The 26,272-nt window shown below is 45.1% G+C and overlaps 1 protein-coding gene across 3 annotated transcripts; it reads right to left on the bottom strand.

Moving 5' to 3' along the window:
- LOC110521109 (zinc finger protein 395) lies at positions 1–23,924 on the bottom strand. 3 transcript variants are annotated; one of them, XM_036976315.1, is made up of 10 exons: positions 23,748–23,924; positions 22,233–22,378; positions 21,849–22,045; positions 21,523–21,641; positions 5,905–6,164; positions 5,657–5,757; positions 4,959–5,310; positions 4,490–4,597; positions 4,117–4,238; positions 1–1,859 (listed from the first exon to the last, which is right to left on the bottom strand). In XM_036976315.1, the coding sequence occupies exons 2-10, from the start codon at positions 22,347–22,349 to the stop codon at positions 1,748–1,750; spliced, it is 1,488 nt and encodes a 495-aa protein (XP_036832210.1). In that variant the 5' UTR covers positions 22,350–22,378; positions 23,748–23,924; the 3' UTR covers positions 1–1,747. The 3 variants fall into 3 exon arrangements, with proteins under 3 accessions (XP_036832210.1, XP_036832209.1, XP_036832207.1); XM_036976314.1 differs by having other exon boundaries at positions 4,959–5,313; positions 22,233–22,369; XM_036976312.1 differs by having other exon boundaries at positions 4,959–5,313; positions 23,748–23,923.
- Positions 23,925–26,272: the final 2,348 nt, after the last annotated feature.

Genomic DNA, 26,272 nt, shown 5'->3' with positions numbered 1-26,272 from the left:
AATGCTCTCAGTGGAAGGGGAGGAGAATGCTCTCAGTGGAAGGGGAGGAGAAATGCTCTCAGTGGAAGGGGAGGAGAAATGCTCTCAGTGGAAGGGGAGGAGAAATGCTCTCAGTGGAAGGTGGAAGGAACCTGGGGACAGATCGGTTTCCTGTATAGAAGAAGAAGAATCCTGGATGGGGAGCAGTTAAGGGTTAAGTATCTTGTTCAAGAGTTCAACCAGGGATGGATATGAAGCTAGCCCGCTAGTACCGTTCAGACCAGGCTAGTAGGATATGAAGCTAGCCCGATAGTACTATTCAGACTAGGCTAGTAGGATATGAAGCTAGCCCGCTAGTACTATTCAGACCAGGCTAGTAGGATATGAAGCTAGCCCGATAGTACCGTACAGACCATACTAGTAGGATATGAAGCTAGCCCGCTAGTACTATTCAGACCAGGCTAGTAGGATATGAAGCTAGCCCGCTAGTACTATTCAGACCATACTAGTAGGATATGAAGCTAGCCTGATAGTACCGTACAGACCAGGTTAGTAGGATATGAAGCTAGCCCGCTAGTACTATTCAGACCAGGCTAGTAGGATATGAAGCTAGCCCGCTAGTACTATTCAGACCATACTGGTAGGATATGAAGCTAGCCCGCTAGTACTATTCAGACCAGGCTAGTAGGATATGAAGCTAGCCCGCTAGTACTATTCAGACCAGGCTAGTAGGATATGAAGCTAGCCCGCTAGTACTATTCAGACCATACTAGTAGGATATGAAGCTAGCCCGCTAGTACTATTCAGACCAGGCTAGTAGGATATGAAGCTAGCCCGCTAGTACTATTCAGACCAGGCTAGTAGGATATGAAGCTAGCCCGCTAGTACTATTCAGACCAGGCTAGTAGGATATGAAGCTAGCCCGCTAGTACTATTCAGACCATACTAGTAGGATATGAAGCTAGCCCGCTAGTACTATTCAGACCAGGCTAGTAGGATATGAAGCTAGCCCGATAGTACTATTCAGACCAGGCTAGTAGGATATGAAGCTAGCCCGATAGTACCGTACAGACCATACTAGTAGGATATGAAGCTAGCCCGCTAGTACTATTCAGACCAGGCTAGTAGGATATGAAGCTAGCCCGCTAGTACTATTCAGACCAGGCTAGTAGGATATGAAGCTAGCCCGCTAGTACTATTCAGACCAGGCTAGTAGGATATGAAGCTAGCCCGCTAGTACTATTCAGACCATACTAGTAGGATATGAAGCTAGCCCGCTAGTACTATTCAGACCAGGCTAGTAGGATATGAAGCTAGCCCGATAGTACTATTCAGACCAGGCTAGTAGGATATGAAGCTAGCCCGCTAGTACTATTCAGATCACACCAGGCCAGTCAAAGTTTGTTCTTGGAAATATTGTATGGCGCATACTTTGGACCCAAATGTTACCCAGGGCAACTAGCCAGTGCCCATCCCTGTGTTTAGCTAACTTCTATGGTTGTTGCCATGCTACACAGCACAAACAGGTCTGGGACGGAAGAGCATCGGTAGGCCTACCACATAAGACAGTCTAACCTACTAGCTACTAGCACCACCATCACACACTGACGTACTTCTCAGGTCAACAAATAAAAAACTATATTCCTCGAGGGGAAAATAAACAAGGTAGAAAAAAAGGAAGTTGTTGATGGCTTTACAGGCCCTGATCCTGATCGTGTCCTCTCTTTTTCAGTCTCTTTTTTCCATCATCCTTCGTTCACACACTCGTTTAGTCTGTGAAGCGCTGGCAGGCTTTCTTCCAGCGGCAGGCCGTGCACCACTGCTCCTTGTGCTCCACTCCGTACACCTTACGACACTTCTTAGCCTCCCCTCGCCCCTTCCTACAGGGATGATACATAAGAAACGTTTCAGCCTCCCCTCGTCCCTTCCTACAGGGATGATACACAAGAAACGTTTCAGCCTCCCCTCGTCCCTTCCTACAGGGAGGATACAGAAGAAACCAAGATGGGGACATGTGGCAGACTAATAGTATACATAATATAGAGAAAATGTTGTGTTAGAGAGAACAAGTTACACATTCTCCATCATGTTTCTTATCTAGCCATCTAATCATGCCCTCCCGTCACATTGGGAGAGGTGTGGAGTCTGTGCAGAGAAAAAGATAGAAGAGAAAGATAGAGGAGTTATCAGGAATGGAGAGGAGAGATAGTTGAGACATAATGGAGAGGAGAGATGTTGAGACATAGGGAGAAAGGGAGATAGTTGAGAGAATGGAGAGGAGAGACAGTTGAGACAGAGGGGAAAGAAGAGATAGTTGAGAGACGGGAAAGGAGAGATAGTTGAGACTAAATGGAGAGGAGAGATAGTTGAGACAGAGGGGAAAGAAGATAGTTGAGACATAATGGAGAGGAGATATAGTTGAGACAGAGAGGAGAGGAGATATAGTTGAGACAGAGAGGAGAGGGGAAATAGTTGAGACAGAGAGGAGAGGATAGATAGTTGAGACAGAGGGGAGAGGAGAGATAGTTGAGACAGAGAGGAGAGGATAGATAGTTGAGACAGAGAGGAGAGGAGAGATAGTTGAGACAGAGGGGAGAGGAGATAGTTGAGACAGAGAGGAGAGGATAGATAGTTGAGACAGAGAGGAGAGGAGAGATAGTTGAGACAGAGAGGAGAGATAGTTGAGACAGAGAGGAGAGGAGAGATAGTTGAGACAGAGGAGAGAGGAGAGATAGTTGAGACAGAATGGAGAGATAGTTGAGACAGAATGGAGAGATAGTTGAGACAGAACGGAGAGGAGAGAAAGTTGAGTCAGAGGGGAAAGAAGATAGTTGGAACAGAATAGAGGAGAGGTAGTTGAGACAGAATGGAGAGGAGAGAATAGTTGAGACACAGGGGAGAGGAGAGATAGTTGAGACAGAGGGGAGAGGAGAGATAGTTGAGACAGAGAGGAGAGGATAGATAGTTGAGACAGAGAGGAGAGGAGAGATAGTTGAGACAGAATGGAGAGGATAGATAGTTGAGACAGAGAGGAGAGGATAGATAGTTGAGACAGAGGGGAGAGGAGAGATAGTTGAGACAGAGGGGAGAGGAGAGATAGTTGAGACAGAGAGGAAAGGATAGATAGTTGAGACAGAGAGGAGAGGAGAGATAGTTGAGACAGAGAGGAGAGGAGGGATAGTTGAGACAGAGAGGAGAGGAGAGATAGTTAAGACAGAGGGGAGAGGAGCGATAGTTGAGACAGAGGGGAGAGGAGAGATAGTTGAGACAGAGGGGAGAGGATAGATAGTTCTAACCTGAAGGAGCAGTCATAGGTAGTTCTAACCTGAAGGAGCAGTCATAGGTATTTCTAACCTGAAGGAGCAGTCATAGGTAGTTCTAACCTGAAGGAGCAGTCATAGGTATTTCTAACCTGAAGGAGCAGTCATAGGTAGTTCTAACCTGAAGGAGCAGTCATAGGTAGTTCTAACCTGAAGGAGCAGACATAGGTAGTTCTAACCTGAAGGAGCATTCATAGGTAGTTCTAACCTGAAGGAGCAGACATAGGTAGTTCTAACCTGAAGGAGCAGTCATAGGTAGTTCTAACCTGAAGGAGCAGTCATATGTAGTTCTAACCTGAAGGAGCAGTCATAGGTAGTTCTAACCTGAAGGAGCAGTCATATGTAGTTCTAACCTGAAGGAGCAGTCATAGGTAGTTCTAACCCGAAGGAGCAGTCATAGGTAGTTCTAACCCGAAGGAGCAGACATAGGTAGTTCTAACCTGAAGGAGCAGACATAGGTAGTTCTAACCTGAAGGAGCAGTCATAGGTAGTTCTAACCTGAAGGAGCAGCCATAGGTAGTTCTAACCTGAAGGAGCAGACATAGGTAGTTCTAACCTGAAGGAGCAGTCATAGGTAGTTCTACCCTGAAGGAGCAGTCATAGGTAGTTCTAACCTGAAGGAGCAGTCATAGGTAGTTCTAACCTGAAGGAGCAGTCATAGGTATTTCTAACCTGAAGGAGCAGTCATAGGTAGTTCTAACCTGAAGGAGCAGTCATAGGTATTTCTAACCTGAAGGAGCAGTCATAGGTAGTTCTAACCTGAAGGAGCAGTCATAGGTAGTTCTAACCTGAAGGAGCAGTCATAGGTAGTTCTAACCTGAAGGGGCAGTGAGAGCCCGACGGGGAGGCTGCTCTCAAGGTGGTTAGCCTGTTGGTGGCGCTGTTCTGTTGAAGCCACTGCTCTCCCACACTCACAGACCTGCAGCGACCCGTCACCACCTGTAGGGGGCAGGAGAGAAGGAGCAGAGGGGGAAGAGAAAAGCAAGGCATGTCTTAATAATAATAATAATAAATAATTAGATAGACACTAGTAATAGGCTCACATCCGCCTGTTATCCTACTGATGCTCTGACGTTAACCAGGACATAGATGTTAGCCAGATATCACAAGATATTCTCGTTCTGGAGAGACCTGGGAAGGAACGGCTGAGGTTGAGCCTAACCAGGAAGAGGAGAGGAGAGCAGACGTACCTGGGTGTTGTGATGGCTGTGTTGGTTAGAGACGGTGAGAGGGGGAGGGGTCCAACAACAAGGGGCAGGGCTGCAGGAGGACATGGTCACCTGGAGGGGAGTGCAGGCCTGGAGGACAGGAAGACAACAACAGACCAGACATCTCTCAAACTCCCATACATTTATTTGACTGCAATTCTAGTCAAACTCTTTTCAAGATGGCTAGCTGTTGTTTCTAAACACAACGCATAAAACAATTCAACAACGCAACATCACTGCCTTGCCATACAAGACGAGTTGGTTGAAATGCGACAGAGAAACCAGCCTAAAACCATAAAAATGAACAGACAATCATGAACTGCAAATGATCTCAACATCCAGAGCACCGACCCTCTGCAGGTCATGGCAGACCCAGTACGCCCTAGAAAGCAGTGGCAATTGTTACTGAGTGGAATATATATGAAATGAAAAAGAGACCAGGGCCACCTACCTGATAGAGATGGTCTGTCTGTATCTGCCAGGAGGAGCTAGGGGCAGACTGGCTGAGAGGTCTGTGCTGGTATGGGGCTGACTCTGGACCTGAGCTGGGCCTGGAGCTCCCTGACCCCGAGGAGGTGATCTGGAGTCCGGAATCTGGATCAGGGCTTAGAGGGGAGCCACAGGATGCCCAGGGGACGTGAGGGGAAGAAGCCGGGAGGGGGGCTGGGGGAAGAGGGGAGACGGGAGAGGGGTCTGGAGAGGGTTCTGGGGGAAGAGGGGAAACGAGAGAGGGGTCTGCTGGAGCTTCGCAGGAAATCTTTGTGTAGTAGAAGTCCTCCTCTCTTGGGGACTGCTCCGATCCACTGCTGTAGGTGTGTGCCGGGGTGTGTTGTGTGTGTGTGCCGGGGTGTGTTGTGTGTGTGTGCCGGGGTGGGGTGTGTGTGTGTGCCAGGGTGTGGTGTGTGTGTGTGCCAGGGTGTGGTGTGTGTGTGTGCCGGGGTGTGGTGTGTGTGTGTGCCGGGGTGTGGTGTGTGTGTGTGCCGGGGTGTGGTGTGTGTGTGTGCCGGGGTGGGGTGTGTGTATGTGCCGGGGTATGGTTTGTGCGTGTTAATTTGGAAGGGAGAGACAAAGAGAGGGAGACAGAGTAAGTTAACAATATAATTGGGCTACATGGTTTCTCTAAACCAGATGGCTGAGAGGGAAACTCACCCCAGGTGCATCACACGGACATGTCTCTTCATACCAACTGAAGACGTGAGCACCTTGCCACAGCTGGGCCACAGACACCTGTACGTTCCTCTGAAAGAACTCTGTGATCAGAGAGAAAGAGAGGTAAAGAGAAAGAGAGACAGAGAGAAAGAGAGAAGAACAAAACAAACCTCATCAGCTACCTCACCGATTCTTCAACTGCCTTATTCTCTCTCTATATTCATGGTGACAGCCTCCTCCCCACTCACCTTTGACCTTGCGGCTGTATGTAGCTCACCCCCCAGCTCCATATGCAGTCCTTCATCTGGGCGGCTGTCCATCTCGGCGACAGAAGGGGACGGAGAGGGACTAACGTTGCCGTGGTCCCAGCTCCAGTAGCCACTGCTGCCGCTGTCCGAAAGCTCCCCGCCCCCACACTCCATGTCTCCGCCCCCACACTCCATGTCTCCGCCACTACACTCCATGTCTCCGCCCCTACACTCCATGTCTCCGCCCCATGATGATGAACCTAGAGAGACACAGCATGGTGGTCAGTATAGTCACTATATAACAATGTTAGAGAGACAGCATGGTGGCCAGTATAGTCACTATATAACCATGTTAGAGAGACAGCATGGTGGTCAGTATAGTCACTATATAACCATGTTAGAGAGACAGCATGGTGGTCAGTATAGTCACTATATAACCATGTTAGAGAGACAGCATGGTGGTCAGTATAGTCACTATATAACCATGTTAGAGAGACAGCATGGTGGTCAGTATAGTCACTATATAACCATGTTAGAGAGACAGCATGGTGGTCAGTATAGTCACTAGTCACTATATAACCATGTTAGAGAGACAGCATGGTGGTCAGTATAGTCACTATATAACCATGTTAGAGAGACAACATGGTGGTCAGTATAGTTACTATATAACCATGTTAGAGAGACAGCATGGTGGTCAGTATAGTCACTATATAACCATGTTAGAGAGACAGCATGGTGGTCAGTATAGTCACTATATAACCATGTTAGAGAGACAGCATGGTGGTCAGTATAGTCACTATATAACCATGTTAGAGAGACAGCATGGTGGTCAGTATAGTCACTATATAACCATGTTAGAGAGACAGCATGGTGGTCAGTATAGTCACTATATAACCATGTTAGAGAGACAGCATGGTGGCCAGTATAGTCACTATATAACCATGTTAGAGAGACAACATTGTGGTCAGTATAGTCACTAGTCACTATATAACCATGTTAGAGAGACAGCATGGTGGTCAGTATAGTCACTATATAACCATGTTAGAGAGACAGCATGGTGGTCAGTATAGTCACTATATAACCATGTTAGAGAGACAGCATGGTGGTCAGTATAGTTAATATATAACCATGTTAGAGAGACAGCATGGTGGTCAGTATAGTTACTATATAACCATGTTAGAGAGACAGCATGGTGGTCAGTATAGTCACTAGTCACTATATAACCATGTTAGAGAGACAACATGGTGGTCAGTATAGTCACTATATAACCATGTTAGAGAGACAGCATGGTGGTCAGTATAGTCACTATATAACCATGTTAGAGAGACAGCATGGTGGTCAGTATAGTCACTATATAACCATGTTAGAGAGACAGCATGGTGGTCAGTATAGTCACTATATAACCATGTTAGAGAGACAACATTGTGGTCAGTATAGTCACTAGTCACTATATAACCATGTTAGAGAGACAACATGGTGGTCAGTATAGTCACTATATAACCATGTTAGAGAGACAGCATGGTGGTCAGTATAGTCACTATATAACCATGTTAGAGAGACAGCATGGTGGTCAGTATAGTCACTATATAACCATGTTAGAGAGACAGCATGGTGGTCAGTATAGTCACTATATAACCATGTTAGAGAGACAACATGGTGGTCAGTATAGTCACTATATAACCATGTTAGAGAGACAGCATGGTGGTCAGTATAGTCACTAGTCACTATATAACCATGTTAGAGAGACAGCATGGTGGTCAGTATAGTCACTATATAACCATGTTAGAGAGACAGCATGGTGGTCAGTATAGTTACTAGTCACTATATAACCATGTTAGAGAGACAGCATGGTGGTCAGTATAGTCACTATATAACCATGTTAGAGAGACAACATGGTGGTCAGTATAGTCACTATATAACCATGTTAGAGAGACAGCATGGTGGTCAGTATAGTCACTAGTCACTATATAACAATGTTAGAGAGACAACATGGTGGTCAGTATAGTCACTATATAACCATGTTAGAGAGACAGCATGGTGGTCAGTATAGTTACTATATAACCATGTTAGAGAGACAGCATGGTGGTCAGTATAGTCACTAGTCACTATATAACCATGTTAGAGAGACAGCATGGTGGTCAGTATAGTCACTATATAACCATGTTAGAGAGACAACATGGTGGTCAGTATAGTTACTATATAACCATGTCAGAGAGACAGCATGGTGGTCAGTATAGTCACTATATAACCATGTTAGAGAGACTGCATGGTGGTCAGTATAGTCACTATATAACCATGTTAGAGAGACTGCATGGTGGTCAGTATAGTCACTATATAACCATGTTAGAGAGACAGCATGGTGGTCAGTATAGTCACTATATAACCATGTTAGAGAGACAACATGGTGGTCAGTATGGTTACTATATAACCATGTTAGAGAGACAGCATGGTGGTCAGTATAGTCACTAGTCACTATATAACCATGTTAGAGAGACAGCATGGTGGTCAGTATAGTCACTAGTCACTATATAACCATGTTAGAGAGACAGCATGGTGGTCAGTATAGTTAATATATAACCATGTTAGAGAGACAACATGGTGGTCAGTATAGTTACTATATAACCATGTTAGAGAGACAGCATGGTGGTCAGTATAGTCACTATATAACCATGTTAGAGAGACAACATGGTGGTCAGTATAGTCACTATATAACCATGTTAGAGAGACAGCATGGTGGTCAGTATAGTCACTAGTCACTATATAACCATGTTAGAGAGGCAACATTGTGGTCAGTATAGTCACTATATAACCATGTTAGAGAGACAACATGGTGGTCAGTATAGTCACTATATAACCATGTTAGAGAGACAGCATGGTGGTCAGTATAGTCACTAGTCACTATATAACCATGTTAGAGAGACAACATTGTGGTCAGTATAGTCACTATATAACCATGTTAGAGAGACAACATGGTGGTCAGTATAGTCACTAGTCACTATATAACCATGTTAGAGAGACAACATTGTGGTCAGTATAGTCACTATATAACCATGTTAGAGAGACAGCATGGTGGTCAGTATAGTTACTATATAACCATGTTAGAGAGACAACATGGTGGTCAGTATAGTCACTATATAACCATGTTAGAGAGACAGCATGGTGGTCAGTATAGTCACTATATAACCATGTTAGAGAGACAGCATGGTGGTCAGTATAGTCACTATATAACCATGTTAGAGAGACAGCATGGTGGTCAGTATAGTCACTATATAACCATGTTAGAGAGACAACATGGTGGTCAGTATAGTCACTATATAACCATGTTAGAGAGACAGCATGGTGGTCAGTATAGTTACTATATAACCATGTTAGAGAGACAGCATGGTGGTCAGTATAGTTACTATATAACCATGTTAGAGAGACAGCATGGTGGTCAGTATAGTCACTATATAACCATGTTAGAGAGACAGCATGGTGGTCAGTATAGTTACTATATAACCATGTTAGAGAGACAGCATGGTGGTCAGTATAGTCACTATATAACCATGTTAGAGAGACAGCATGGTGGTCAGTATAGTTACTACATAACCATGTTAGAGAGACAACATTGTGGTCAGTATAGTCACTATATAACCATGTTAGAGAGACAACATTGTGGTCAGTATAGTCACTAGTCACTATATAACCATGTTAGAGAGAAAACATGGTGGTCAGTATAGTCACTATATAACCATGTTAGAGAGACAGCATGGTGGTCAGTATAGTCACTAGTCACTATATAACCATGTTAGAGAGACAGCATGGTGGTCAGTATAGTCACTATATAACCATGTTAGAGAGACAGCATGGTGGTCAGTATAGTCACTATATAACCATGTTAGAGAGACAACATGGCAGTCAGTATAGTCACTATATAACCATGTTAGAGAGACAGCATGGTGGTCAGTATAGTCACTATATAACCATGTTAGAGAGACAGCATGGTGGTCAGTATAGTCACTATATAACCATGTTAGAGAGACAGCATGGTGGTCAGTATAGTCACTATATAACCATGTTAGAGAGACAGCATGGTGGTCAGTATAGTCACTATATAACCATGTTAGAGAGACAGCATGGTGGTCAGTATAGTCACTAGTCACTATATAACCATGTTAGAGAGACAACATGGTGGTCAGTATAGTCACTATATAACCATGTTAGAGAGACAGCATGGTGGTCAGTATAGTTACTATATAACCATGTTAGAGAGACAGCATGGTGGTCAGTATAGTCACTAGTCACTATATAACCATGTTAGAGAGACAGCATGGTGGTCAGTATAGTCACTATATAACCATGTTAGAGAGACAGCATGGTGGTCAGTATAGTCACTATATAACCATGTTAGAGAGACAGCATGGTGGTCAGTATAGTCACTATATAACCATGTTAGAGAGACAGCATGGTGGTCAGTATAGTTACTATATAACCATGTTAGAGAGACAACATTGTGGTCAGTATAGTCACTATATAACCATGTTAGAGAGACAACATTGTGGTCAGTATAGTCACTAGTCACTATATAACCATGTTAGAGAGACAACATGGTGGTCAGTATAGTCACTATATAACCATGTTAGAGAGACAGCATGGTGGTCAGTATAGTCACTATATAACCATGTTAGAGAGACAGCATGGTGGTCAGTATAGTTATTAGTCACTATATAACCATGTTAGAGAGACAGCATGGTGGTCAGTATAGTTACTATATAACCATGTTAGAGAGACAGCATGGTGGTCAGTATAGTCACTATATAACCATGTTAGAGAGACAGCATGGTGGTCAGTATAGTCACTATTTAACCATGTTAGAGAGACAGCATGGTGGTCAGTATAGTTACTAGTCACTATATAACCATGTTAGAGAGACAGCATGGTGGTCAGTATAGTCACTATATAACCATGTTAGAGAGACAGCATGGTGGCCAGTATAGTCACTATATAACCATGTTAGAGAGACAACATGGTGGTCAGTATAGTTACTATATAACCATGTTAGAGAGACAGCATGGTGGTCAGTATAGTCACTATATAACATTGTTAGAGAGACAGCATGGTGGTCAGTATAGTTACTATATAACCATGTTAGAGAGACAGCATGGTGGTCAGTATAGTCACTAGTCACTATATAACCATGTTAGAGAGACAGCATGGTGGCCAGTATAGTCACTATATAACCATGTTAGAGAGACAACATGGTGGTCAGTATAGTTACTATATAACCATGTTAGAGAGACAGCATGGTGGTCAGTATAGTCACTATATAACCATGTTAGAGAGACAGCATGGTGGTCAGTATAGTCACTAGTCACTATATAACCATGTTAGAGAGACAACATGGTGGTCAGTATAGTCACTATATAACCATGTTAGAGAGACAGCATGGTGGTCAGTATAGTCACTATATAACCATGTTAGAGAGACAGCATGGTGGTCAGTATAGTCACTAGTCACTATATAACCATGTTAGAGAGACAGCATGGTGGTCAGTATAGTCACTAGTCACTATATAACCATGTTAGAGAGACAGCATGGTGGTCAGTATAGTCACTAGTCACTATATAACCATGTTAGAGAGACAACATGGTGGTCAGTATAGTCACTATATAACCATGTTAGAGAGACAGCATGGTGGTCAGTATAGTCACTATATAACCATGTTAGAGAGACAACATGGTGGTCAGTATAGTCACTATATAACCATGTTAGAGAGACAGCATGGTGGTCAGTATAGTTATTAGTCACTATATAACCATGTTAGAGAGACAGCATGGTGGTCAGTATAGTTACTATATAACCATGTTAGAGAGACAGCATGGTGGTCAGTATAGTTACTATATAACCATGTTAGAGAGACAGCATGGTGGTCAGTATAGTCACTATATAACCATGTTAGAGAGACAACATGGTGGTCAGTATAGTCACTATATAACCATGTTAGAGAGACAGCATGGTGGTCAGTATAGTTATTAGTCACTATATAACCATGTTAGAGAGACAGCATGGTGGTCAGTATAGTTACTATATAACCATGTTAGAGAGACAGCATGGTGGTCAGTATAGTTACTATATAACCATGTTAGAGAGACAGCATGGTGGTCAGTATAGTTACTATATAACCATGTTAGAGAGACAGCATGGTGGTCAGTATAGTTATTAGTCACTATATAACCATGTTAGAGAGACAGCATGGTGGTCAGTATAGTTACTATATAACCATGTTAGAGAGACAGCATGGTGGTCAGTATAGTTACTATATAACCATGTTAGAGAGACAGCATGGTGGTCAGTATAGTTACTAGTCACTATATAACCATGTTAGAGAGACAGCATGGTGGTCAGTATAGTCACTATTTAACCATGTTAGAGAGACAGCATGGTGGTCAGTATAGTTACTAGTCACTATATAACCATGTTAGAGAGACAGCATGGTGGTCAGTATAGTCACTATATAACCATGTTAGAGAGACAGCATGGTGGCCAGTATAGTCACTATATAACCATGTTAGAGAGACAACATGGTGGTCAGTATAGTTACTATATAACCATGTTAGAGAGACAGCATGGTGGTCAGTATAGTCACTATATAACATTGTTAGAGAGACAGCATGGTGGTCAGTATAGTTACTATATAACCATGTTAGAGAGACAGCATGGTGGTCAGTATAGTCACTAGTCACTATATAACCATGTTAGAGAGACAGCATGGTGGCCAGTATAGTCACTATATAACCATGTTAGAGAGACAACATGGTGGTCAGTATAGTTACTATATAACCATGTTAGAGAGACAGCATGGTGGTCAGTATAGTCACTATATAACCATGTTAGAGAGACAGCATGGTGGTCAGTATAGTCACTAGTCACTATATAACCATGTTAGAGAGACAACATGGTGGTCAGTATAGTCACTATATAACCATGTTAGAGAGACAGCATGGTGGTCAGTATAGTCACTATATAACCATGTTAGAGAGACAGCATGGTGGTCAGTATAGTCACTAGTCACTATATAACCATGTTAGAGAGACAACATGGTGGTCAGTATAGTCACTATATAACCATGTTAGAGAGACAGCATGGTGGTCAGTATAGTCACTATATAACCATGTTAGAGAGACAGCATGGTGGCCAGTATAGTCACTATATAACCATGTTAGAGAGACAGCATGGTGGTCAGTATAGTCACTAGTCACTATATAACCATGTTAGAGAGACAGCATGGTGGTCAGTATAGTCACTAGTCACTATATAACCATGTTAGAGAGACAACATGGTGGTCAGTATAGTCACTATATAACCATGTTAGAGAGACAGCATGGTGGTCAGTATAGTCACTATATAACCATGTTAGAGAGACAGCATGGTGGTCAGTATAGACACTATATAACCATGTTAGAGAGACAACATGGTGGTCAGTATAGTCACTAGTCACTATATAACCATGTTAGAGAGACAACATGGTGGTCAGTATAGTCACTATATAACCATGTTAGAGAGACAACATGGTGGTCAGTATAGTCACTATATAACCATGTTAGAGAGACAGCATGGTGGTCAGTATAGTCACTATATAACCATGTTAGAGAGACAGCATGGTGGTCAGTATAGTCACTAGTCACTATATAACCATGTTAGAGAGACAACATGGTGGTCAGTATAGTCACTATATAACCATGTTAGAGAGACAGCATGGTGGTCAGTATAGTCACTATATAACCATGTTAGAGAGACAGCATGGTGGTCAGTATAGTCACTATATAACCATGTTAGAGAGACAGCATGGTGGTCAGTATAGTCACTATATAACCATGTTAGAGAGACAGCATGGTGGTCAGTATAGTCACTATATAACCATGTTAGAGAGACAGCATGGTGGTCAGTATAGTTACTATATAACCATGTTAGAGAGACAGCATGGTGGTCAGTATAGTTACTATATAACCATGTTAGAGAGACAACATGGTGGTCAGTATAGTTACTATATAACCATGTTAGAGAGACAGCATGGTGGTCAGTATAGTTACTATATAACCATGTTAGAGAGACAGCATGGTGGTCAGTATAGTCACTATATAACCATGTTAGAGAGACAACATGGCAGTCAGTATAGTCACTATATAACCATGTTAGAGAGACAGCATGGTGGTCAGTATAGTCACTATATAACCATGTTAGAGAGACAGCATGGTGGTCAGTATAGTCACTATATAACCATGTTAGAGAGACAGCATGGTGGTCAGTATAGTCACTATATAACCATGTTAGAGAGACAGCATGGTGGTCAGTATAGTTAATATATAACCATGTTAGAGAGACAGCATGGTGGTCAGTATAGTCACTATATAACCATGTTAGAGAGACAGCATGGTGGTCAGTATAGTCACTAGTCACTATATAACCATGTTAGAGAGACAGCATGGTGGTCAGTATAGTCACTATATAACCATGTTAGAGAGACAGCATGGTGGTCAGTATAGTCACTATGTTAGAGAGAGAGGGGGGGGGGGGTTCTGTTGGTAACCATGTTAGTGAGAGGGGGGGGGGGGGGGGGGCTTCTGTTGGGGGTCACTATGTAACCATGTTAGAGAGAGAGGGGGGGGGGCTTCTGTTGGTGGTCACTATGTAACCATGTTAGAGAGAGGGGGGGGGGGGTCGCTTCTGTTGGTGTAACCATGTTAGAGAGGGGGGGCTTCTGTTGGTGGTTACTATGTTAGAGAGAGGGGGGTGGGGGTTCTTTTGGTGGTTACTATTTAACCATGTTAGGGAGGGGGGGGTCTTCGATTGGTGGTTACTATGTTCAGTTTATAACCTGTGGTAAACTGTATCGTGTTCAGTACTCTCGTGAATAAATTCTGCTGTTTGACTTTAAGACTGGGCTCTGTCCATTACTATAGAATAAGGGTCTTACAAATCCTTATGAATTGACAGAGTGTTTAAGTTTAATTGGGTGTTAAAACATAGAGCAATTTAATTCCTGCAACACCATGTTAGAGAGGGGGGGCTTCTGTTGGTGTAACCATGTTAGAGAGAGGGGGGGGTTCTTTTGGTGGTTACTATTTAATCATGTTAGAGAGGGGGGGGGCTTCTGTTGGTGTAACCATGTTAGAGAGAAGGGGGGGGGGGGGGTTCTTTTGGTGGTTACTATTTAAACAGGTTAGGGAGGGGGGGGGGGGCTTCGATTGGTGGTTACTATGTAACCATGTTAGAGAGGGGGGGGGGGGGGCTTCTGTTGGTGGTTACTATTTAACCATGTTAGAGAGAGAGGGGGGGGGTTCTGTTGGTGGTTAATATGTAACCATGTAAGAGAGAGGGGTGGGGGCTTCTGTTGGTGGTTACTATTTAACCATGTTAGAGAGGAGGGGGGGCTTCTGTTGGTGGTTACTATTTAACCATGTTAGAGAGGAGGGGGGCTTCTGTTGGTAACCATGTTAGAGAGAGGGGGGGGGGGGGGCTTCTGTTGGTAACCATGTTAGAGAGAGGAGGGGGGCTTCTGTTGGTGGTCACTATTTAACCATGTTAGAGAGGGGGGGGGGGGGGGGGGCTTCTGTTGGTGGTTACTATTTAACCATGTTAGAGAGGAGGGGGGGGGGCTTCTGTTGGTGGTTACTATTTAACCATGTTAGAGGGGGGGGGGGGGGCTTCTTTTGGTGGTTACTATTTAAACAGGTTAGGGAGGGGGGGGGGGGCTTCTGTTGGTGGTTACTATGTAACCATGTTAGAGAGAGGGGGGGGGGGGCTTCTGTTGGTGGTTACTATTTAACCATGTTAGAGAGAGAGGGGGGGGGTTCTGTTGGTGGTTAATATGTAACCATGTAAGAGAGAGGGGTGGGGGCTTCTGTTGGTGGTTACTATTTAACCATGTTAGAGAGGAGGGGGGGCTTCTGTTGGTGGTTACTATTTAACCATGTTAGAGAGGAGGGGGGCTTCTGTTGGTAACCATGTTAGAGAGAGGGGGGGGGGGGCTTCTGTTGGTAACCATGTTAGAGAGAGGAGGGGGGCTTCTGTTGGTGGTCACTATTTAACCATGTTAGAGAGGGGGGGGGGGGGGGGGCTTCTGTTGGTGGTTACTATTTAACCATGTTAGAGAGGAGGGGGGGGGGCTTCTGTTGGTGGTTACTATTTAACCATGTTAGAGGGGGGGGGGGGGGGCTTCTGTTGGTGGTTACTATTTAACCATGTTAGAGAGAGGGGGGGGGGGGGGGGGCTTCTGTTGGTGGTTACTATTTAACCATGTTAGAGAGAGGGGGGGGGGGGGGGGCTTCTGTTGGTGGTTACTATTTAACCATGTTAGAGAGAGAGGGGGGGGGGTTATTTTGGTGGTTACTATTTAAACATGTTAGGGAGGGGGGGGGGGGGGCTTCGATTGGTGGTTACTATGCAACCATGTTAGAGAGGGGGGGCTTTTTTTGGTGGTTACTATGTAACCATGTTAGAGAGGAGGGGGGGGGCTTCTGTTGGTGGTTACTATTTAACCATGTTAGAGAGAGGGGGGGGGGGGGCTTCTGTTGGTGGTTACTATTTAACCATGTTAGAGAGGAGGGGGGGGGGGCTTCTGTTGGTGGTTACTATTTAACCATGTTAGAGAGAGAGGGGGGGGGGGTTATTTTGGTGGTTACTATTTAAACATGTTAGGGAGGGGGGGGGGGCTTCGATTGGTGGTTACTATGCAACCATGTTAGAGAGGGGGGGGGGGGGGGCTTCTGTTGGTGGTTACTATGTAACCATGTTAGAGAGAGGGGGGGGGGGGCTTCTGTTGGTGGTTACTATTTAACCATGTTAGAGAGGAGGGGTGGGGGCTTCTGTTGGTGGTTACTATGTAACCATGTTAGAGAGAGGGGGGGGGGGGGCTTCTGTTGGTAACCATGTTAGAGAGAGGGGGGGGCTTCTGTTGGTGGTTACTATTTAACCATGTTAGAGAGAGGGGGGGGGGGCTTCTGTTGGTAACCATGTTAGAGAGAGGAGGGGGGCTTCTGTTGGTGGTCACTATTTAACCATGTTAGAGAGAGGGGGGGGGGGGGGGCTTCTGTTGGTGGTTACTATTTAACCATGTTAGAGAGGAGGGGGGGGGGGGGCTTCTGTTGGTGGTCACTATGTAACCATGTTAGGGAGGGGGGGGTCTTCGATTGGTGGTTACTATGTTCAGTTTATAACCTGTGGTAAACTGTATCGTGTTCAGTACTCTCGTGAATAAATTCTGCTGTTTGACTTTAAGACTGGGCTCTGTCCATTACTATAGAATAAGGGTCTTACAAATCCTTATGAATTGACAGTGTTTAAGTTTAATTGGGTGTTAAAACATAGAGCAATTTAATTCCTGCAACACCATGTTAGAGAGGGGGGGCTTCTGTTGGTGTAACCATGTTAGAGAGAGGGGGGGGTTATTTTGGTGGTTACTATTTAACCATGTTAGAGAGGGGGGGGGCTTCTGTTGGTGTAACCATGTTAGTGAGAGGGGGGGGGGGTTCTTTTGGTGGTTACTATTTAAACAGGTTAGGGGGGGGGGGGGGGGGGGTGCTTCGATTGATGGTTACTATTTAACCATGTTAGAGAGAGAGGGGGGGGGGGTTCTGTTGGTGGTTAATATGTAACCATGTAAGAGAGAGGGGTGGGGGCTTCTGTTGGTGGTTACTATTTAACCATGTTAGAGAGGAGGGGGGGCTTCTGTTGGTGGTTACTATTTAACCATGTTAGAGAGGAGGGGGGCTTCTGTTGGTGGTTACTATGTAACCATGTTAGAGAGAGGGGGGGGGCTTCTGTTGGTAACCATGTTAGAGAGAGGGGGGGGGGCTTCTGTTGGTAACCATGTTAGAGAGAGGAGGGGGGCTTCTGTTGGTGGTCACTATTTAACCATGTTAGAGAGAGGGGGGGGGGGGGGGCTTCTGTTGGTGGTTACTATTTAACCATGTTAGAGAGGAGGGGGGGGGGGCTTCTGTTGGTGGTTACTATTTAACCATGTTAGAGAGAGAGGGGGGGGTTATTTTGGTGGTTACTATTTAAACATGTTAGGGAGGGGGGGGGGGCTTCGATTGGTGGTTACTATGCAACCATGTTAGAGAGGGGGGGCTTTTTTTTGGTGGTTACTATGTAACCATGTTAGAGAGGGGGGGGGGGCTTCTGTTGGTGGTTACTATTTAACCATGTTAGAGAGGGGGGGGGGGGTTCTGTTGGTGGTTAATATGTAACCATGTTAGAGAGGGGGGGGGGCTTCTGTTGGTGGTTAATATGTAACCATGTTAGAGAGAGGGGGGGGGGTTCTGTTGGTGGTTACTATTTAACCATGTTAGAGAGAGGGGGGGGGGGTTCTGTTGGTGGTTACTATTTAACCATGTTAGAGAGGGGGGGGGGGGGTTCTGTTGGTGGTTAATATGTAACCATGTTAGAGAGATGGGGGGGGGGGGCTTCTGTTGGTGGTTACTATGTAACCATGTTAGAGAGAGGGGGGGGGGCTTCTGTTGGTGGTTACTATTTAACCATGTTAGAGAGGAGGGGGGGGGGGGGCTTCTGTTGGTGGTTACTATTTAACCATGTTAGAGAGAGGGGGGGGGGGGCTTCTGTTGGTAACCATGTTAGAGAGAGGGGGGGGGGCTTCTGTTGGTGGTTACTATTTAACCATGTTAGAGAGAGGGGGGGGGGGCTTCTGTTGGTAACCATGTTAGAGAGAGGGGGGGGGGGGGGGGTTCTGTTGGTGGTTACTATTTAACCATGTTAGAGAGGAGGGGGGGGGGGGCTTCTGTTGGTGGTTACTATTTAACCATGTTAGAGAGAGAGGGGGGGGGGGCTTCTGTTGGTGGTTACTATTTAACCATGTTAGAGAGGAGGGGGGGGGGGGGCTTCTGTTGGTGGTTACTATTTAACCATGTTAGAGAGGGGGGGGGGGTTCTGTTGGTGGTTAATATGTAACCATGTTAGAGAGGGGGGGGGGCTTCTGTTGGTGGTTAATATGTAACCATGTTAGAGAGAGGGGGGGGGGGTTCTGTTGGTGGTCACTATTTAACCATGTTAGAGAGAGGGGGGGGGGGGGGTTCTGTTGGTGGTTACTATTTAACCATGTTAGAGAGGGGGGGGGGTTCTGTTGGTGGTTAATATGTAACCATGTTAGAGAGATGGGGGGGGGGGCTTCTGTTGGTGGTTACTATGTAACCATGTTAGAGAGAGGGGGGGGGGCTTCTGTCGGTGGTTACTATTTAACCATGTTAGAGAGGAGGGGGGGGGGGCTTCTGTTGGTGGTTACTATTTAACCATGTTAGAGAGAGGGGGGGGGGCTTCTGTTGGTAACCATGTTAGAGAGAGGGGGGGGCTTCTGTTGGTGGTTACTATTTAACCATGTTAGAGAGAGGGGGGGGGGGCTTCTGTTGGTAACCATGTTAGAGAGAGGGGGGGGGTTCTGTTGGTGGTTACTATTTAACCATGTTAGAGAGGAGGGGGGGGGGGGCTTCTGTTGGTGGTTACTATTTAACCATGTTAGAGAGAGAGGGGGGGGGGGCTTCTGTTGGTGGTTACTATTTAACCATGTTAGAGAGGAGGGGGGGGGGGGCTTCTGTTGGTGGTTACTATTTAACCATGTTAGAGAGATGTAGGGGTTTCTGTTGGTGGTTACTATTTAACCATGTTAGAGAGAGGGGGGGGGGGGGCTTCTGTTGGTGGTCACTATTTAACCATGTTAGAGAGAGGGGGGGGGGGGGCTTCTGTTGGTGGTTACTATTTAACCATGTTAGAGAGGGGGGGGGGGGCTTCTGTTGGTAACCATGTTAGAGAGAGGGGGGGGGGGGCTTCTGTTGGTGGTTACTATTTAACCATGTTAGAGAGAGGGGGGGGGGCTTCTGTTGGTGGTTACTATTTAACCATGTTAGAGAGGGGGGGGGGCTTCTGCTGGTTGTCACTATGTAACCATGTTAGAGAGAGAGGGGGGGATCTTCTGTTGGTGGTTACTATGTAACCATGTTAGAGAGAGAGGGGGGGGGCTTATGTTGGTGGTTACTATGTAACCATGTTAGAGAGGGGGGTGGGGCTTCTGTTGGTGGTTACTATGTGACCATGTTAGAGAGAGAGGGGGGGGGGGCTTCTGTTGGTGGTTACTATTTAACCATGTTAGAGAGAGAGGGGCGGGGGGGGGCTTCTGTTGGTGGTTACTATTTAACCATGTTAGAGGGGGGGGGGGCTTCTGTTGGTGGTTACTATTTAACCATGTTAGAGGGGGGGGGGCTTCTGTTGGTGGTTACTATGTAACCATGTTAGAGAGAGAGGGGGGAGGGGGCTTCTGTTGGTAACCATGTTAGAGAGAGAGGGGGGGGGGGGCTTCTGTTGGGGGTTACAATTTAACCATGTTAGAGAGGGGGGGGGGCTTCTGTTGGTGGTTACTTTTTAACCATGTTAGAGAGGAGGGGGGGGGGGGCTTCTATTGGTGGTTACTATGTAACCATGTTAGAGAGAGGGGGGGGCTTCTGTGGTAACCATGTTAGAGAGAGGGGGGGGCTTCTGTTGGTAACCATGTTAGAGAGAGGGGGGGCTTCTGTTGGTAACCATGTTAGAGAGGGGGGGGGGCTTCTGTTGGTAACCATGTTAGAGAGAGGGGGGGGGCTTCTGTTGGTGGTTAACTTCTCAGGAACCCTCAGCTTTTCCATGTATTTTAAATATTCCAGAGCTAGCACACCTGATTTAAATGGTCAACTGTCAAGCCCTTGATTAGGTGAATCAGGTGAGCTGGTTCAGGGCTACAACCACTGTCTTAAAAGGTTCCAATTCCAGGGCAGGTTGGGCACCTCAAAGAGTCAATGTGTAATTGGAACCCTGGGTTGCAATTGGTTCTCTGTGTGTTTGCCTCACTGTGTCACGCCCTGACCTTAGAGAGACGTTTTATTTCTCTATTTGGTTAGGTCAGGGTGTGATTTGGGGTGGGCATTCTATGTTGTTTGTTTCTATGTTTTGGCCCGGGTGTGGTTCTCAATCAGGGACAGCTGTCTATCGTTGTCTCTGATTGGAAATCATACTTAGGCAGCCTTTTTTCCTTTTGGTAGTTGTGGGTAGTTGTCTTCGTTTGTGCGTACAGCCTTACTGAGCTTCACGTTCGTTTTGTTGGCGACATTTGCATAATAAAGGACAAATGTACGCTCACCACGCTGCACCACGCCGCTCACCACGCTGCACCACGCCGCTCACCACGCTGCACCACGCCGCTCACCACGCTGCACCACGCCGCTCACCACGCTGCACCACGCCGCTCACCACGCTGCACCACGCCGCTCACCACGCCGCTCACCACGCCGCACCACGCCGCTCACCACGCCGCACCACGCCGCTCACCACGCCGCACCACGCCGCTCACCACGCCGCACCACGCCGCTCACCACGCCGCTCACCACGCTGCACCACGCCGCTCACCACGCTGCACCACGCCGCTCACCACGCCGCACCTTGGTCCATTCCATACGACGATCGTGACACACTGACTTACCTGGTACTGGGTCAGTGAGTGAGTGAGTGAGTGAGTGAGTGAGTGAGAGAGAGACAGAGAGACAGAAAGACAGAGGAAAAAAACGGAAGAGCAAGATGGTTCTGATTTATTGACTAACCTACCTGGTAGAGAGTCATTCTGACTCTGAGGAGAACTCTGGACCACAGGGCTGCAGGACAGACTGGTCAGAACCATGGCTGCCATGATCTCATCCATCTCCACCGACCCTGGGCTCCAGAAACTGAGGAGGAGGGGGGGGCATTAATTACAAGATGGATTTAGTCTTGGGGCAACGATCACAATCTTCACCTACAACTTAAAGAAGAGGAGCAGATTAAGAATGGAGACTCCATTGAGGAGTACCAAGATAACAGTTGATGTTGTAAGGTGGTGTGAAAAGATGAAGAACAGCTTTAGGCTGAAGGATGACCACAGCGAGAGAGCCTACCTGTAAGGGGAAGACACAGGGCAGGAGGGTATTGTGGGAGTTGTAGTCTGCTGGGGAGCCGAGGGGTGGGTCCAGACCCTCTCAGCCCTCCCCTGGGGCACGAAGACTGGGTCCTGATGGTTCCTATCCCTGATTTTCCTATGGCCGTTCCTCTCTGTCATATTAGGGGCTTCCTGCCCACAGCACTGCATGTACACCTGCAGACAGACACAGGGACAGAGGTGCAACACTGATAAGATATGGGCGAGACGCAGAGATGGAGGCACAGTTGAGACAATGACACCTGTACAGTAAAACTGTGACAATACTTTTAGATACCCACAAAATATTGAAATTGAATGATGGATTCCTTCTTCCTATCTCTGCTTGTATGGGTCCACTTACCAGTGTCTCCTGTGTCTCTGCCCCAGGCTGCCTGGTGTCTGTGGGTCTTACTGCTGTAGAGGGACAAGACTGTGGTCCTGAAGAAGAGATCCTGTCCTCTGGTCTCTTGGTTTCCATGGTGCTGCTGCTGGTAGAGACTGGAGGAGCTCAGAATAAAAAATAAATTAAATCTAAGATACATCATGAAGTTATATTAGAATAAAAGTTATGCTATTCTAGAACCATAGAATAAAAGTTATGCTATTCTAGAACCATAGAATAAAAGTTATGCTATTCTAGAACCATAGAATAAAAGTTGTGCTATTCTAGAACCATAGAATAAAAGTTATGCTATTCTAGAACCATAGAATAAAAGTTATGCTATTCTAGAACCATAGAATAAAAGTTATGCTATTCTAGAACCATAGAATAAAAGTTATGCTATTCTAGAACCATAGAATAAAAGTTATGCTATTCTAGAACCATAGAATAAAAATTGTGCTATTCTAGAACCATAGAATAAAAGTTGTGCTATTCTAGAACCATAGAATAAAAGTTATGCTATTCTAGAACCATAGAATAAAAGTTATGCTATTCTAGAACCATAAAATAAAAGCCATCTCTTCATTGGAAGGAAAGCAGCAAATCATGTTTTTTTTTGTGTGCATATAAATATTATGTAATGTTTTGGAATGTAAATCACAGCACAAAATGTTTTACTTCAATCATTACTGGTAATTACATGTTTATCGGCACCTGCATGTGTAATTACAGTTTCCATCTAACAAAGGAGTGATGTTGCGAAAATTCCTAAAAGTCAACCACACAACCAATGACATCATCCTGTACCGAGAGTGTTTTATTTTTTTAAGATCACACACCCCTCTCTGTCTGACTGACCGAGAGGTAGCAAGTGTGCAGTGTGTGTGGACTCCTAAGTGGCTTTTAGCGGAGCACAATAACCCATTTCTGTTTAACCTAACGTTTATAATTTTAAAACATAGACTTGTTTTAAACTGCATTATTTGGGGACTGTGGCGATAGGCTAGTAAAGACCCTGGAGGTATAGTCATCTAGTCCAATAGGCGCTCACATCCACTAGTAAACAGCCCTACTGTGGAGGAGACGGGCGCTCATTGGCTGAGAGCTTCTTTCCAGGCTACACACCCCTTTCTGACAACGTGTTCGGACACGAGTTTCGGCCGGAGCGTTGGAGATGGTGATGGGAATATAGTCATATCCGCTTAATGTTTAATACAAAGTAGTATAATTTCCCTGAGAATATTGCCATTTTCGTATTAGTCCGAAGTCATGTGTTGTAATAGTGAAAAGAAAATAGAGAAATCTCAAAACAACACCGATAAACTCAATGAAAACATCTATCCTACCCGGCAACCCAGAACGATTAGGAAATCCCCCTCATTACAAACATGCCCAAACATGTATAAAAAAAAAAGCAAACCCATCACTAACGTTATTAATATTTTCTAAACATTACTACTATCCTATTTAATAATAAAACATGATGATATTTACCGTTAGAGCGATCGAGATTCTTGTGTCCAGTTTGGAGAGTGAATGAAAGTAGGCGTCTCCACCGGGTCTGCCTTGAAGACTACCAGTGAAAGGGTGGCTGGATGGGGAACGGATTGCAGGATGCGCTCTGTGCGGATGTGGCTACACGTGCGCGCGTATGGTGGAGCAGTGCGGAGAGCGACAGCTGGCCACAGCGCGAGATATCAGACTGCACAAGGGCAGATCTGGGTGATAGGTTACGAGATCAAAATTATACCCTCGGCGCACAGACAGACAGACGGAGGGAGAACTGCGCCAGAGAAACTAGGCTACATGAAACACAATGACCAGAGATTTGTACTTCTTCAGATTTTTTTTTGATGCGTGTTTTCAATGTGCAGATAGTTTTGTTCAAATATAAATGTTCATAATGGGTTTCTCCTCTCATTCTCGCAATTCGGAAAATAAACAAACATAAAACAAAACATATGTGCTGAAAACACATTGAATGACTAAAATCTAAACATTTGTCATAACCTCAGAATTGTCATAGTCCTGAGGGGAGGGGGCAAGGGGAGGGGGCAACCTCCCCCACACATATATCCAAGAAGAAAGTTGAATCTCATCTACTGCATTACTATACAATTTAAAAAACTCTAAAATGCAATTTGGAGAACAGCAAAAACAAGCAAAATTTACACCAGCCATTAAAACGTTGGTTGCTGTAGCTTCATTCACCTCAGTCGATCTTATGCCATGTTACTGTGATATCTGAGTGAGAGGAACTAACACAATGAGTGGGTGCCCTGGTTGGTAATTAGGCCATGAACACTACACCCTGGCACGTCTACACTGATTCTACCCTGGCTAGACTAACGAGACTAATTTACCAATCCATTTTTTTTTTTTAACTGACATGGTCTAATTGAATGACTGTCAGTAGCTAGTGTTCCATCCAATTGGTGACAGATTTTCATGTAAATATGCTGCACTGAACAAAAAATATAAAACACAACATGTAAAGTGTTGGTCCCATGTTTCATGAGCTGAAATAAGAGATACCAGAAATGTTCCTTAGGCACAAAAAGCTTATTTCTCTCAAATCTGTTTACATCCTTGTTAGTGAGCATTTCACTTTTGTCAAGATAATCCATCCACTTGACAGGTGTGGCATATTAAGAAGCTGATTAAACAGCATGATCATTATACAGGTGCGCCTTGTGCTGGGGACAATAAAAGGCCACTATAAAATGTGCACTTTTGTCACACAACACAATGCCACAGATGTCTCGAGTTGAGGGAAAATGCAATCTGCAGGCTGACTGCAGGAATGTCCACCAGAGCTGTTGCCAGAGATTTGAATGTTCATTTCTCTACCATAAGCCGCCTCCAAAAGTCATTTTAGAGAATTTGGCAGTACGTCCAACTGGCCTCACAACCGCAGACCACGTGTAACCGTGGCAGCCCAGGACTTCCACGTGTCTTCTTCACCTGCGTGATCGTCTGAGGGTGGAGGGCATGGTGCTGTGGAATGTTTCTGTCCCTTTTGTGTGGAAAAACTTTTATGATTGGCTGGGCCTGGCTCCCCAGTGTATAGACCTAATGAATTTATTTCAATGTATTTCAATTGACTGATTGCCTTATACAGTGGGGCAAAAAAGTATTTAGTCAGCCACCAATTGTGCAAGTTCTCCCACTTAAAAAGATGAGAGAGGCCTGTAATTTTCATCATAGGTACACTTCAACTATGACAGACAAAATGAGAAGAAAAAAAATCCAGAAAAATCACATTGTAGGATTTTTAATGAATTTATTTGCAAATTATGGTGGAAAATAAGTATTTGGTCACCTACAAACAAGAAGGATTTCTGACTCTCACAGACCTGTAACTTCTTCTTTAAGAGGCTCCTCTGTCCTCCACTCGTTACCTGTATTAATGGCACCTGTTTGAACTTGTTATCAATATAAAAGACACCTGTCCACAACCTCAAACAGTCACACTCCAAACTCCACTACGGCCAAGACCAAAGAGCTGACAAAGGACACCAGAAACAGAATTGTAGACCTGCTCCAGGCTGGGAAGACTGAATCTGCAATAGGTAAGCAGCTTGGTTTGAAGAAATCAACTGTGGGAGCAATTATTAGGAAATGGAAGACATACAAGACCACTGATAACCTCCCTCGATCTGGGGCCCCACACAAGATCTCACCCCGTGGGGTCAAAATGATCACAAGAACGGTGAGCAAAAATCCCAGAACCACACGAGGGGACCTAGTGAATGACCTGCAGAGAGCTGGGACCAAAGTAACAAAGCCTACCATCAGTAACACACTACGCCGCCAGGGACTCAAATCCTGCAGTGTCCCCCTGCTTTAACTGTATATGAACTGTAACTCAGCAAAATCTTAGAAATTATTGCATGTTGCCTTCATATTTTTGTTCAGGAAAAAATATGCATAAAACAATATGTGCATTTTCCCACCAGATTTTCCTCAAATTGTCCTGTTGCAGATAAAGGCTGTGCGTGATGATGGAGTACTCATAA

This window comes from Oncorhynchus mykiss, chromosome 4 (genome assembly GCF_013265735.2).
Source record: "Oncorhynchus mykiss isolate Arlee chromosome 4, USDA_OmykA_1.1, whole genome shotgun sequence".
NCBI classification, from domain to species: domain Eukaryota; kingdom Metazoa; phylum Chordata; class Actinopteri; order Salmoniformes; family Salmonidae; genus Oncorhynchus; species Oncorhynchus mykiss.
The sequence above is the reverse complement of the archived record's forward strand: the minus strand, read 5'-3'. Positions and strand labels throughout refer to the sequence as shown.

What these genes read in the sequence shown, in the direction of transcription:
- LOC110521109 (XM_036976314.1), bottom strand. Translation starts at nt 22,349, where the DNA reads ATGGAAACCAAGAGACCAGAGGACAGGATCTCTTCTTCAGGACCACAG. An exon ending in CCTGTGTCTTCCCCTTACAG is followed by an intron (nt 21,642 to 21,848) that starts GTAGGCTCTCTC and finishes CCTCCTCCTCAG; the next exon opens with TTTCTGGAGCCCAGGGTCGG. An exon ending in AGACAGACCATCTCTATCAG is followed by an intron (nt 4,598 to 4,958) that starts GTAGGTGGCCCT and finishes CCTGTCCTCCAG; the next exon opens with GCCTGCACTCCCCTCCAGGT.